Source organism: Sprattus sprattus, assembly GCF_963457725.1.
Source record: "Sprattus sprattus genome assembly, chromosome: 6".
NCBI lineage: Eukaryota > Metazoa > Chordata > Actinopteri > Clupeiformes > Clupeidae > Sprattus > Sprattus sprattus.
The window spans coordinates 25,708,272-25,721,911 of record NC_137925.1 but is presented as its reverse complement, the minus strand read 5'-3'; the positions used below and the strand labels follow the sequence as shown (position 1 = coordinate 25,721,911).

Below are 13,640 nucleotides of genomic sequence, written 5' to 3'. Positions count from 1 at the left end.
TTTCTATCTCATAATTATGACTTTTTGTGACCACCTTTTTTTTCTTTTACTGGCGGAAATGGGCTTCCATAGGTAAAAGCCCTATGCTAAAAGAATGACAAGGCTGTCGCGATCCGATGACGTCGTTTGTTATATCTTCGGACATGGCGGCAGAAGGTTCTGAAGATCTCAGTGGCAATGGAGAAATGGATAACCAAGAAGGTAGGGCTCTCACTTAATTTCAGAGGGCATGAAAAGTTGTACTTTTCTATCACACCCCGCTAGGGCGTGACCGTTAGAGTCTCATTCATCTTGTAAAGATTACTTATTAGCATCTTTGAGGACGTTGATGTTAGCTAACTATCGATAGCTCACAGGCTAGCTAATGTAACGACGAATACCTCATTATGTTAGCTACCGTAGCTAACCAGCTTCACCCGTTCTTCCAGGAAGTGCAATAACCTGTTAACTCTCTAGTATTTCTAATTAACACTAAAGCTGTGTCATTGTGTCTAGAATCTCTTAAATGTGGTAACGCAATCTGTGCGAGTCACGTAACGTTAACAAGAAACTAGCAAAAACATTTATGGCAACTTAGCTGCCCTCCGGACAAGAACGTTTTAAAACTTGGGTAAAGCTCGTCATTTAAATAACGAGAACAGGTACCTGGTGTTGGTTAAAGGTGAGAAATCAGCACACGAGATGTTATTCTGTTTACCATTGTTGAATACTTCAAGTTTGAACATGTCCCCAGCATGGTCACTGATAGGCATTGATTCACAGGAGAGCTTGGAGACTCCGAAGCCTTCGTGGCTCCCAATCCTGAGAACCAGAGTTCTGAAGAAGCCGACGGTACGGTGATGGAAGCAGTGGAGTCTACGGCACCGTACACCATGCCCGTAGTGGAGGGCGAAGAGGAGGATGAGGGAGAGCTCCCGGTGGACTTCGACAGGCTGTGGAAAGTAGCCCACGACAATCCCCAGGATTTCACTAGTTGGACAGACCTGCTCCAATACTGTGAACAAGAGGTGAGAACTTTAAAATGAACCCATCTACACCATGATGAATAGCTCATATACAGAGTACATTGCCTTGAGCACATTGTAATTCATTTCTTTACATTTGACGTACATGGGCATTGTTCTCAACATAAGCAATAAGTAAAGACAGAGCACTGTTTTGAATAAAACCATCGTCCTTTATAGCCTTGTAGTTTGAAATTCAGACCATAAGGTGTCTGGTGACCACATCGGGTGCACTCAGGACTTCTCCTCTACTTGTCCACCTTCTTTTAGGGTCACATGACGGCTTCCCGTAGGGCTTTGAATGCTTTCCTGTTGCGGTACCCACTCTGTTATGGATACTGGAAGAAGTTTGCAGACATGGAGAGACGAGCAGGGAATAACGTCAAGGCAGAGGAGGTAAGAGAGGGCACTCTTTGTGTCATTGGCGTCGCCCCCTTTCTGTTCCTTTTGCCCTTTGGGTACACTGAGGTATGATCCTGTCCATAAGGATGAAGAACTGTGGCCATTTGAAACACCAGGGAGGCTGCTACTGCGCTCTGATCGTTGCTTCTTTTGTTTCAGGTGTGTGTGCAGGGCTTAAAGGCCATCCCTTTGAGTGTCGACCTATGGATCCATTATATCAACTTGTTACTGGGGACTCTGAACATGAACTTGCCTGAGTCCACACAGCGCATTCGCAGGTACATCATTCCCCACGATCTTCCCACCTGTCAACCCATACTTTTCTGTCCATTTTGAGCACGTCAAGGATCACATCCCTGCAAATAATATTTGTCTTGTTTTGTCTGTCCCCATACACATCTTTTGCACCAACTACTGTGTCATGCTATACAAACTACGTGTGTGTTTTGTCTGGTTAAATAACAGGTTGCTTCCCTTGCCTTTTAAATTCATGGAGAATGAAAAGGAAAAGCTAGAAAAATCACAAACTGACATTTCTCCCCTGCTGTTTGCTGCAGTGTGTTGGAAGAGGCACTGGAGGCTGCGGGGATGGACTGGCACTCAGACCGGCTCTGGGACCTGTTTGCTGAGTGGGAGAAGGAGCAGGGGAACCTAAAGGCCATGACTGTGGTCTACGACCGGGCGCTTAAAGTGCCCACACAGCTCTACCGAGGACACTATGACAAGTAAGCCTCACAGCCTCACGATCTACCACTCATTGAGACCTCAGGCAGCCTCATCATGTACCACTCGTTGAGACCTCAGGCATTAATTGCCTTTAAAGAGCAGTTTAAACCGGCAACCTTAATTTCTTTGCTAATGGAAATATCAAATATAAGGTGTACATAATCTACTTAATTTTGCCTCCCGGAGACTTGACTTGCTTTAAAGATGTCCTTCTGTCTACTTCTTTACAGGCTGAAGACTCACATAAACTCCAATCCACCTCTGGATATTCTGTCTGAAGAGGAATATCAGACTCTGCGAACAGAATATAAACAGAGCCAAGCTCAGGGAGAAGGGTCTAACCCCACAGAGGAGGAAGAGGAGAGACCCCCAGGAGAGGAGGAACCCGCAGACAACGACGACGGCAAAGATTCGGTAGTGTAAACATCGTATTTTGTGAAGTGTGTTCAGTTGCCTTTTTGTGTTGCCTGCCTTGTTTTTTTATCTTGGTGGAATTGTTCCTTTCTCTGTTTTAACCAATCAGGAAGAAGCTGTGCAAAAGATGCAGGAGCTCTTATTGGCCGGCAGGGAGAAGATCTTCCAGGAGAATGAAGCAGAGGTCCGGAAGAGATGGACATTTGAAGATGCTGTGAGTATCACACTGATTTCTTTAGTATGCAGACTTCATTTTAAAGGATGTTGAACGGCTGTGGCAATTCGGCACAAACCTTGTCTGTTTCTCTTCTGTGGTAGATCAAAAGACCATACTTCCATGTTAAACCACTGGACAAGGCTCAGCTGAAGGGCTGGCAGAGCTACCTGGACTGGGAGATGGCTGAGGCCAAAGGGGAGCACGCGGGGAGCACCGAGGGGGCTGAGGGGACAGAGGAGGCAGAGGCAGCAGCAGCAGAGGCGGAGCAAGAGGCCCCGAATGCTGAGGGAGGCATCTCTGGACACAAGAGGGTGCTGATTCTGTTCGAGCGTTGCCTCATTGCCTGTGCCCTCTACGAGGAGTTCTGGACCAAGGTAAGGAGAGAAAGGGGATTGAGCAGAGGATTAAAAAAGAGGGTCTGTGAGAAAGGCCCGAGCCGGCCATCTCACCATGTGGGATGTAGGCTTCTGAATGATGGTTGCAGGCAGGCAGGCAGGCAGGAGAACACACACAGCGCAGGAGACAGTGGCTTACGTACAAAAATAGCTATACATTTATTTCCACAACAAAAGGGACTCAAACCCCTAAACCATAAATACAAAAAAACGAGGGACTTGAACCCCAAAAACAAAGAGACATACACCAGGGCAATCACAACCCCAAAACCAAAGAAACATACACTAAACAAAACTAAAAGCTATTAAAACAGACAAGGTCCAAATGTGTCATACAGGTTTCGTCTAGAACCTAGTCTTAGCTTCTTTGCAGCCTGTTCAGTCTGTCTCTCGCTAAACAATGAGGTGCACCTTTTAATCAGTTAGTCCAGGGGCTAATGAGGCCCAATCAGTCCCAATTGGACCTGTCCACAGGTGCAGCGGAACAAAGTGAGAAGGGAGGGGGGCTTCACCTTTTTCACAGGGTCAAAGTTGAACTCTGTGTTTGTTTGTTTGTTTGTGCGTAGTATGCCCACTACATGGAGCAGTCTAGCGTGGAGGAGGCACGCACTGTGTTCCGGAGAACCTGTGAGGTCCACTTGCCCTACAAGCACTCCGTCCACCTGCATTGGGCTACCTTTGAAGAGCGGCATGGTAAGAAACGTGTAAATGTGAAGGTCACCACTAGTTATCCCATGTGCAGGTTGCTGGAATAGTTCCCTTAGGACCCCCTGCAGTGCTAAAAAACATATACACGCAATTATATAGTTTGCAATCCATTGCCTGGCTTACTGTCTTATTTTTTTTGTGGTAAAATAGCTTGCTGTCCATTAAGTGAGAGTATCTAATGCATGTATCTGTTCTATATTTTATCTCCTGCAGGAAACTTCACTGTAGCCCAGAATATTCTAGAAACTTTGGAGCAAACCATGCCGGGGCTGGCCGTGGTGCGCCTGCGCAGGGCAGGGCTGGAGAGGCGGTTGGGCCACCTGGATCGGGCGGAGACGATGCTGACGGAGGCCGTGGAGCAGAGCAAAGAGAACCCTCAGCTGCACGCCTTCTACTCCATCAAGCTGGCCCGTCTGCTCCTCAAGCTGGGCAAGAACGCGTCCAGGGCCCGCAGCGTGTTACAGGAGGCCATAGAGCTCAACCCAGTAAGATCCCAGAGAGGCTTGAAGACTGTGTTTTATGTCTGTACCTGTGGCTCACTGTTCTCTTCTTGGAGGTCTGTTTGAGATTATGAAAGAAAGGTGTGTGTAGGGCTCTACACTGTATTTGATTCAACTGATCAATGCCTTGAAGACGATGTGAATGTTAGAGATAGCGCCGTTTGATCTGTATTGCACAGAGTTGAGAAGGAGTCCCAACCGGTGTAATGTGGTCTTTGCTGTAGGACAACGGTAAGCTGCATCTGAACCTGCTTGAGCTGGAGGTGTCGGGAGACCCTCGAACGAACGGAACGGGGGTGCAGCAGTGCGTCACCCGAGCTCTGGCTGCCCCTCTCTCGCCCCGCACCAAAATCCTCTTCTCTCAGCGGGGCCTGCAGTTCGCCGAAGACTTTGGAGCCACCGTTCAAAGGTTAGCAGCACCACATCCACCAAAGCGAGAATGACTTCTGCAATCAGTTTTTTCTTTTATCAACAACCCAAAAGGGGGTGTGTGTTTTTGTCTGTCCATGAAAGTTGTCATTGATACAGACTTAAATGTTCTGCTTAAGGAGTCAGGGTTTGCCCCTTTGCTGCTCTCAAAATCTTGTCCTATACCTAAATAGCAACTGCAGAGCATCAGATAGCTGCTACAGCAGTGCCCACTGCTAAAGGCAAGTGAGTCAGAGCATCTCTTACACTGACACCTTATTCATTCCATCCCACTCCCAACATGCACCTGGCCTAATTAATACTTTGTGTGGCGTGGCCCAGTGGCGGGGGCAGCGTGTGTTCACTTCACTTCACTCCCCGTGTTCTCTGTTCTCTCCCAGCGTGCTGACCATGTATGACGAGCACCAGAAGCTGCTGAAGGAAATAGGCCCCAAAAAAAGGGGAGCGGAGAATGGGTAAGGAGGAGTGCGGAGCTGGTCGTAGTGAGCACACACACATCTGGACATAGTGAGCGCACATCTGGACATAGTGAGCGCACACACACATCTGGACATAGTGAGCGCACACACACATCTGGACATAGTGAGCACACACACATCTGGACATAGTGAGGGACATAGTGAGCACACACACATCTGGACATAGTGCACACACATCTGGACATAGTGAGCGCACACACATCTGGACATAGTGAGCACACACACATCTGGACATAGTGAGCACACACACATCTGGACATAGTGAGCACACACACATCTGGACATAGTGAGCACACACACATCTGGACATAGTGAGCACACACACATCTGGACATAGTGAGCGCACACACATCTGGACATAGTGCACACACATCTGGACATAGTGAGCGCACATCTGGACATAGTGCGCGCACATCTGGACAGTAAGCACACATCTGGACATAGTGAGCACACATCTGGACATAGTGAGCACACACACATCTGGACATAGTGAGCGGACACATCTGGACATAGTGAGCGCACACACATCTGGACATAGTGAGCGCACACACATCTGGACAGTGAGCGCACATCTGGACAGTAAGCACACACACATCTGGACATAGTGAGCGGACACACATCTGGACATAGTGAGTGGACACACATCTGGACATAGTGAGCGCACACACACATCTGCACATAGTGAGCACACACACATCTGGACATAGTGAGGGACATAGTGAGCACACACACATCTGGACATAGTGCACACACATCTGGACATAGTGAGCGCACACACATCTGGACATAGTGAGCACACACACATCTGGACATAGTGAGCACACACACATCTGGACATAGTGAGCACACACACATCTGGACATAGTGAGCACACACACATCTGGACATAGTGAGCACACACACATCTGGACATAGTGAGCGCACACACATCTGGACATAGTGCACACACATCTGGACATAGTGAGCGCACATCTGGACATAGTGCGCGCACATCTGGACAGTAAGCACACATCTGGACATAGTGAGCACACATCTGGACATAGTGAGCACACACACATCTGGACATAGTGAGCGGACACATCTGGACATAGTGAGCGCACACACATCTGGACATAGTGAGCGCACACACATCTGGACAGTGAGCGCACATCTGGACAGTAAGCACACACACATCTGGACATAGTGAGCGGACACACATCTGGACATAGTGAGTGGACACACATCTGGACATAGTGAGCGCACACACATCTGGACATAGTGAGCGCACACACATCTGGACATAGTGAGCGCACACACATCTGGACATAGTGAGCGCACACACATCTGGACATAGTGAGCACACACACATCTGGACAGTAAGCACACATCTGGACAGTAAGCACACATCTGGACAGTAAGCACACATCTGGACATAGTGAGCACACACACATCTGGACATAGTGAGCACACACACATCTGGACATAGTGCGCGCACATCTGGACAGTAAGCACACATCTGGACATAGTGAGCACACACACATCTGGACATAGTGAACACACATCTGGCTTTTTACCTTCTAGATTTACTCTCCCAATCAACATAGCCTCCTGCTTATGGTGATTACGTTTGATGAATATGATTTAGGTATCAGTTGCACATGTGGTGTAGTATTGGATCATTACAAACGGGGACAGTTTACAAGTGATTGCAAGATGAAGCTTCATGAAGCTGTCCAGCCACATGTGTGGCAAAGTGTTTTTTTTTTTCTCATGCTGTTCAAGGCTGCAAATACCTTAAACAGCTACTCTGTGTTTTCTCTCCTTGCCTGTCCTGCAGAGATAGTGATGACCCAGAGAAGGTGAGCCGCACAGATGACGGCTCGGCCGCAGCCCAGACTGCCCCCCCCACCGTACCGCCTGCTCCCATGACGGCGCCGCCCCCTCCCATGATGGGGGACATGAGTGGGTCATATGGAGGCTACGGCAGCTGGTACCAGGTATGAGGAGGAGTGTGTGCTTCACTTGTGTGTGTGTGTGTGTGTGTGTGTGTGTGTGTGTGTGTGTGTGCTTTCAGACCAAAATATCACACCTTTTTCAAAGTCGGACACGTCTGAAGGAATCTTGGCATCTGTACGGAGGCTTCATGCCACTGTCGGCAAATATTGATGTTCTTTGGCTACCTTTTCTTTTTTCCCTCTCCCCAGCAACCGCAGTATGGAGGATATGGAGGATACCAGAACCCATGGAATCAGTATAATCAGTATTACCCCCCCAGCTAGGCCAAGAGGCTTGCATGACTCACTGGAGGCCACAGGAATATTGGGGTACTGTTTGATGATGTAGAGATATGCACATTCTCTGTCGCAGTTGTCTCTGGAAGGGATTAGAGCTCTCCTGTAGAGCAACACCTGATAACAGGAATGCAGATAAGGATCAGAATCATTCAAGGGTTTGAAATGAAGCTTTGCAAAGCTATAAATATCATGATTTTATGATGTTTAACAGTGTCTATAAAAGAGGCCATTTAATATCAGCCTCAACTTTTCGGAAAGGAAAGGGTTATTTTTTAACAATGCAGTCATGTTTTATGTTCCCAATTTTTAAGATTTTAAGATTCCTTTGAGATTTCAAGGTTCTTAAGAGTTAAATATATTAGTAATTATAAAAAAAAATATGGTCTTGTTTTAAAAATGAGTATTATGATGTAGTATCCCCCAAAGAAAAATCGGTTGTAATGCATCAATTCAATAAGGTACTTCAACTGCTACATTGCTGTGGAAATCTAGCATCATTCCAGCAGAAAACCAGGTGATATGGTATGTACAGATGTTTTTTAGAATCTAAATGGTAAAAGTTTAGCCCTGACTGCTATCCCCTGTGCATTCTTTAGCCATATGACAATGGGTTGAGAGCTGATCTTCAGTTTCTCCAGAAAATTCACTCATTCACTCATCTAAACACCTTTTATCCCCATACTGTAACGTCCATCTGTACAGTATCTGTAAAAATGTTTGGATTGAAATGTAAGCTTCATTTTACTTTTCTAAAGTCAAGATGCCGAAGAAGGTAACATGTAATTTTATTTGTTTTTGGGTGTTGAGGGAAATAACCAAGTTTCTGTGGTGCTGCATCAAATTAGTCATTGTTAGCATATAGATCTGGCCCGAGCTGGATTTACTTTATCAGTAACTTTGAGACAGATGCTGCCTCTCATCACCTCTTATCCAGTGCTCCAGTACCATTCCAACCTCTTCTGTTGTATGATTTACTTTGTGCAAGCAGGAAAACTACATGTTTCTAGACTTCTAGACATTTATTTTTACAAACAGTAACCCATAAGTTAACTGCTGGCTCTTTTTTTATTGTAATGTCTTTCATGCAAATGTGTTTTTTTTACACAGTGCTTAATAAAAGTGTCAGTATACCCCAAGGCCATTTCTTCCACCAGTCACTTAGTCAGTGTTGTTGAAGGTGATTTGTTGCTCATCACAGGAAGACAAGTCCCAGGAAAATATTGTTGATTTATTTCAAATGACAGTGTTGGGGAATAGGTAGCTAAAACATAAGATTCATTACTCCTGGTAGCTCCTGGAAGATAGCACATAGCCACATCCTTTATTTGCTTGGGGATGCAGTATGTTTATTGACTTTACAATGAACTGTACCTGATCAGAAATGCTTTAAAAAGGTACCAGCTCTATTTTGATCGACTGAATTGAATGATTTTTAAATAGGAAAGGAAAAAGTGGAGAAGTAAGGTCCATTGTTGCGTCGGATGTACTCTTCGTTTCATTGGTACGACAAAAATCTGGAAGAGCTGTGTAGTTGGTCGTTTCTCCGGAGCCCTTTTACTTCTTGGCGACAACAAGGACAGCAGAAGGCACCAAACCTGTCACAAAACAAGCATGATGTCAGATTTTACATTTTTGTACTGATATTTGGCTAAGCAACCTCATTTTTCTGCTGTTGGACACCCTAGCTCTGGTTTCTCACCTAGCTCCTGGAGTGGCTTCTCCATGTCCATCTCTGTGTAGACACGGCGAGGGTAGGGTGACAGCAGTGTGAAGTCTTGATCGCTGCCTCCATTCAATTGCACGTAGACCCGCACGGATGCTAGTGGCTCCTTGGCCTTAAATGTGGCTGTGAGCGCGGACCCATCCAGCAGGCGCACCTGTACAGGACAGAGTGTAGGCTCAGTCCCGGAACTCAGTAGTGGCTTAAGCATTTACATTTAGTCATTTAGCAGGCGCCTTTATCCAAAGCGACTTACAAGGATGTATACACAGTTTACATTTTTACACTGATGGCACACTGCACATCAGGAGCTATTAGGGGCTAAGTGCCTTGCTCAAGGACAGGGAATCGGACTAGCAACCTTCTGATTACTAAACGACTTCTCTACCTCCTGTACCACTGTAGCCCCAAGCAACAATGTACCTGGATCCTTACTATACAAAGTAGATGTATAGCCCTTCCTTACCTGTATCCTACATTCATCGTAGTCCTTCTTAGCAGGAGGGGGGCCCGGGTTGTCTGCTGGAGGTGGCGAGGTTGCCTCAGGTGGAGGAGAAGCAAGGGCAGTCCCTGAAGAGCCACCGCCAAACTAAGAGGGCATAGACAGGATCGATACAAGGCTGTTAAGGGAGAATGTGTTTAAGCAACATATTTTGAACAAGGAGGGAATATCAATCCAGTCATAAACACTCGTGACAAAGCCCTGTCTCCTCCCAACACTGCTGCCTGGGAGTTAAAGCTCCTAATATCCTATTGCTGACTACAGAGGTACATTTCTTGGGTGATCGCTGTGGGAGATACTTCCAGTCACATTACCTTTTGTGCTCTCTCCTCTCGATCACGAGCGATCTTGTCTCGGACCCGCTGCCTGCATGACATCACAAAGACAGACGCTTAATAAGCACACAGCACTGCCCAACCCCATATCAAATGGTTTTGAGGTGCAGGTAAATCTCGAACATTTAAGTAATATACTCTTTTAAACATGCTTTTGTGTTGTAGTAGGTCTCTGAATGCTGCCATCTTGGATAACACAGGAACTGGGTTGAAACTATACAGAGGTATTGTTCAGTAAGGCCAGCGTTCCATGAATCATCCAGGTCTGATTCATTTAAATTGAAGGCGTGTCAGTAAGATCTATATTATGGACACCTGCCAGCTTCTTCTTGGCAGTATTGTAATGCCTGGTCAGGGAACTCTTACTTGGCTGCCCGATCCTCCATCTTCTCCTTTTTCCGATGATCAGCCAGCTTCTTCATTTCGTCATCCTGGAGCCTCTGTTTAATTTGCAAAAGCTCCTGGCCTGTCTTCCTGCGTTGTTTCTCTCGCTCCAGCTCCTCCTTCCGTTCCCTCTCTCGCCTCTCCTCCTGCTTTACCCTCATCAGCTCTTCCAGTCTGGGTGAAGAGATGACAAAGTGTTTTTTTTTCATGTCATCATTCATGTAATATTCTCTATGAATTGAGTAACCAAATACATTTACTGACCTTTTAACCTGCTCTTTCCTCTCCTCCTCTGTCATGGATCGTTTGTCATCTTCTTGCATCAATGCATCAATAGCTTCCTGTGTAGCTACTGTAAATAATAATAGAAGAGAAAGTCCAGTAATGTACAGGTGCAGACAGAGACGACTGAGTATTCTTAGTAAATTAAGCTGATCTATAGAACACCGTGCCAGCGCATACATTCTGAAGAGTCTGCGGGTGTCTGATCCATGCTAGGTTGATCCATGCTAGGCTGATCCACGCTCTGTTGATCAGTCACTGGGCCTACAACATTCCCTGCAGGCGGTACGTATGGCTCATCGATGTCTGGGTCGTTTTCGTGTTCCATTAACCTGGAGTCAGACGAGCGATATAAAAAAGACCATTTCCGACATATTCTAGGAAGTAATATCATGATCTGCAAATATTCACTCACCAGTCCATGGCTCTTTCTATACCCTGGTTCCCCGTGTGTGCCACAGCCTTATCTCTGAAAATATAAACAAAGAGCCCCAACTGAATGTGGAAACATCGGGACTTCTCTTATGTACAGCATAGTACTGGCAAGAAAACACGGAATCTATTTAAATATTTAACTTACGCTCTGTTTCTGCCGAACCCCATCTCCAGTAGTGACTCTAATGTAGTGCAATCGGCCATGATTCTATAAAGTATAAACATTCCAAAATAATAATGGTTTGGTTAAATACAACTATGCTACAACTTAGGTGAAACCATCCTAGCTAGCTAGCTGCCTGAATATCACTGACTTTTCACCAAACAGGTACATCAACTAAAAAACACATCAGTCTTCCTTCCGTGATCACATTTCTAGGTAGTACAGTTAACCACAAAAACAAATCACCAAATATAGCCGACAGATGTCACATTTTTAAGATGATATATTAATATGCTGTTTCAGTGGTAGCTATGGATAGCTGGCTAATTTTAGCCGCAAACTCATTAGCCTACAACAAAAATGCTCACTAGGATCGCATAATCAACTGTAAAGTTGAGAATTAGACAGTAAAATAAAACATTCGTGACATTGAAAGTATATGGCAATTTAAATATATGACGATACCCTGAATTTGATAGCAGGCTGTCTGAATCTCCAAGGTAAGCAAACGCTTCTCACATTGGGACAGGGCTTCGTTGTTTCCCCCGTCAGTTTCATGCACGTACGGATGGCTAACGGGGACAAACTTCATGTCACTTTAAAAACTAATTTTTCGAATGAATGAATCAACTGGGCGTCCTTTATTTCAGTGACTGTTCGACTTTTATTATTAAGAGCCTTATTTGTTGACCAGAGTAGAAAAACTGAATCCGACATAACAAGTTCAAAAGAGATTGTGTTGCGTGATGTGTTGTGTTGACATGGACAAAAAGAATGCAGAGTGCAAGGAAGTGGATTCTTGAGAAGTGAATGTTGTATCGGCTAATTATTAATCAAACACCTACAGCTCTATTTAACTGCGTCCACACCTTCAACTGGCCCTTTCCTCGCGTTTGAATCTATGAAGCAGACGACGTGCTTTCTTTAACTCTCTCATCTCATCCAGTGCGTTTTGATTAACCTGTTTTTACTTTTCAAACACTCAGCGTTTTCGATAGCGTGATTTGACCAATCTGCACACAGATATGGTAAGTAAAGTTGGTAGGCTATTCCTGGTGAAAACCCTGGCATCTTTGAAACACTGCATGAAAACGCCTTCAGTTACAGTAAACTTGCATCTTACATAATCTTTCACAATATACTCTATGACTGCAATTTTGCATTTCTGTTGGGTGGGGTTACCTTGAATCTCTTAGGAGTTTACTTGGTGTACCTTTTGAATGCTGGCTTTTTGATAATGGGAGAGAAACTGACGCAACGTAAAGGAAAAAAGAAACTAAAAGACGGTCTGGGAAAAAAATGTACTTCCTTAGTTCCAGTAGGCAATACATTTAAACCAGAAAATTAACTAAGTCTTACACAAAGGTCCTATTTGAATGTTTTTATTGTTTTGTTTTTTAGTTTAAAGGTCAATTTGGTTAAAGTTCATGCTGAGTCTATGGGGGCCCAACAAGGTCAAGTTTAAGAATCCGATTGCTCAAGTAGTTTGAATGATTGGATGTTTCATTTGCAACAGAGAATAAAAAAAGCATACACATAGCCACACTTATTGCACATACCATAAGTCATGAGCATTGTGAACAATAAACTGTGTTATGACCAGGGTGACCAGGTGTCCCACTTTTGTGTTGTACCAAACAGCATTTAAACCCTTTGTCCTGCATCCCGCTTATTGAGATTGGTCATTTTGTATTTCAGTATCAGAAATAAAAACACATGGATGCATTCTTAACCCACCCAGCTCACAAGTTGCTTTCTCCTATCGATATGACAAAAGCAGCAACCTGGCTCATACAAATGCAACATAGCCCAATTTTTCAAAAAGACTGGCTTTCATACAGAGAAGAGAACTGTGAAGGCTGAGAAGGAAACCGTGAATCAGAATCAGAATCAGATTGTATTGGCCAAGTAAGTTTGCACAAACAAGGAATTTGACTTGGTAAACTGGCTCTCAATGTGCTTACACAAAATATACATTACAACACAAAACAAGCACAATACAAAAAAAAACAGTGCAATGGTCTATGAAGTTTTAGAAACTCTATACAGGAGCTGTGTATTGTTACAACAATAGTGCAAAGAAGAAGTGGAGAGTGCAAAAAGTGCAGGGACAAATATATATGCTACAGTGGATAAATATATATGCTATAATGCTACTATATGGGTTAGTTGGTCATCAAGACTGTCATCAAGAGGCTGTGACGGCCGTCAATCAAACTGCAGACGTGGGGCTGGTGGACTCCTGTACATCACAAACCTAAACTTGCAGATA

General features: G+C 44.9%; 2 protein-coding genes across 3 annotated transcripts; one reads left to right on the top strand and one right to left on the bottom strand.

The window, feature by feature from the left end:
• Positions 1–116: 116 nt before the first annotated feature.
• Positions 117–8,629, top strand: LOC308366819 (pre-mRNA-processing factor 39; the record flags this gene model as incomplete). The annotated part of the gene is made up of 14 exons (XM_080840574.1): positions 117–201; positions 763–1,007; positions 1,275–1,400; positions 1,566–1,684; positions 1,964–2,131; positions 2,363–2,546; positions 2,656–2,760; positions 2,865–3,137; positions 3,725–3,851; positions 4,080–4,351; positions 4,591–4,775; positions 5,176–5,250; positions 7,091–7,250; positions 7,458–8,629. 14 exons carry the CDS (start codon positions 117–119, stop codon positions 7,530–7,532), a joined length of 2,199 nt encoding a protein of 732 aa, XP_080696700.1. The 3' UTR covers positions 7,533–8,629.
• A 125-nt stretch (positions 8,630–8,754) lies between these two features.
• Positions 8,755–11,958, bottom strand: ubxn1 (UBX domain protein 1). 2 transcript variants are annotated; one of them, XM_080840575.1, is made up of 10 exons: positions 11,834–11,958; positions 11,351–11,413; positions 11,186–11,239; positions 10,951–11,102; positions 10,753–10,840; positions 10,471–10,662; positions 10,084–10,135; positions 9,734–9,856; positions 9,247–9,424; positions 8,755–9,142 (listed from the first exon to the last, which is right to left on the bottom strand). In XM_080840575.1, exons 2-10 carry the CDS (start codon positions 11,407–11,409, stop codon positions 9,102–9,104), a joined length of 939 nt encoding a protein of 312 aa, XP_080696701.1. In that variant the 5' UTR covers positions 11,410–11,413; positions 11,834–11,958; the 3' UTR covers positions 8,755–9,101. The 2 variants fall into 2 exon arrangements, with proteins under 2 accessions (XP_080696701.1, XP_080696702.1); XM_080840576.1 differs by having other exon boundaries at positions 11,888–11,934.
• Positions 11,959–13,640: the final 1,682 nt, after the last annotated feature.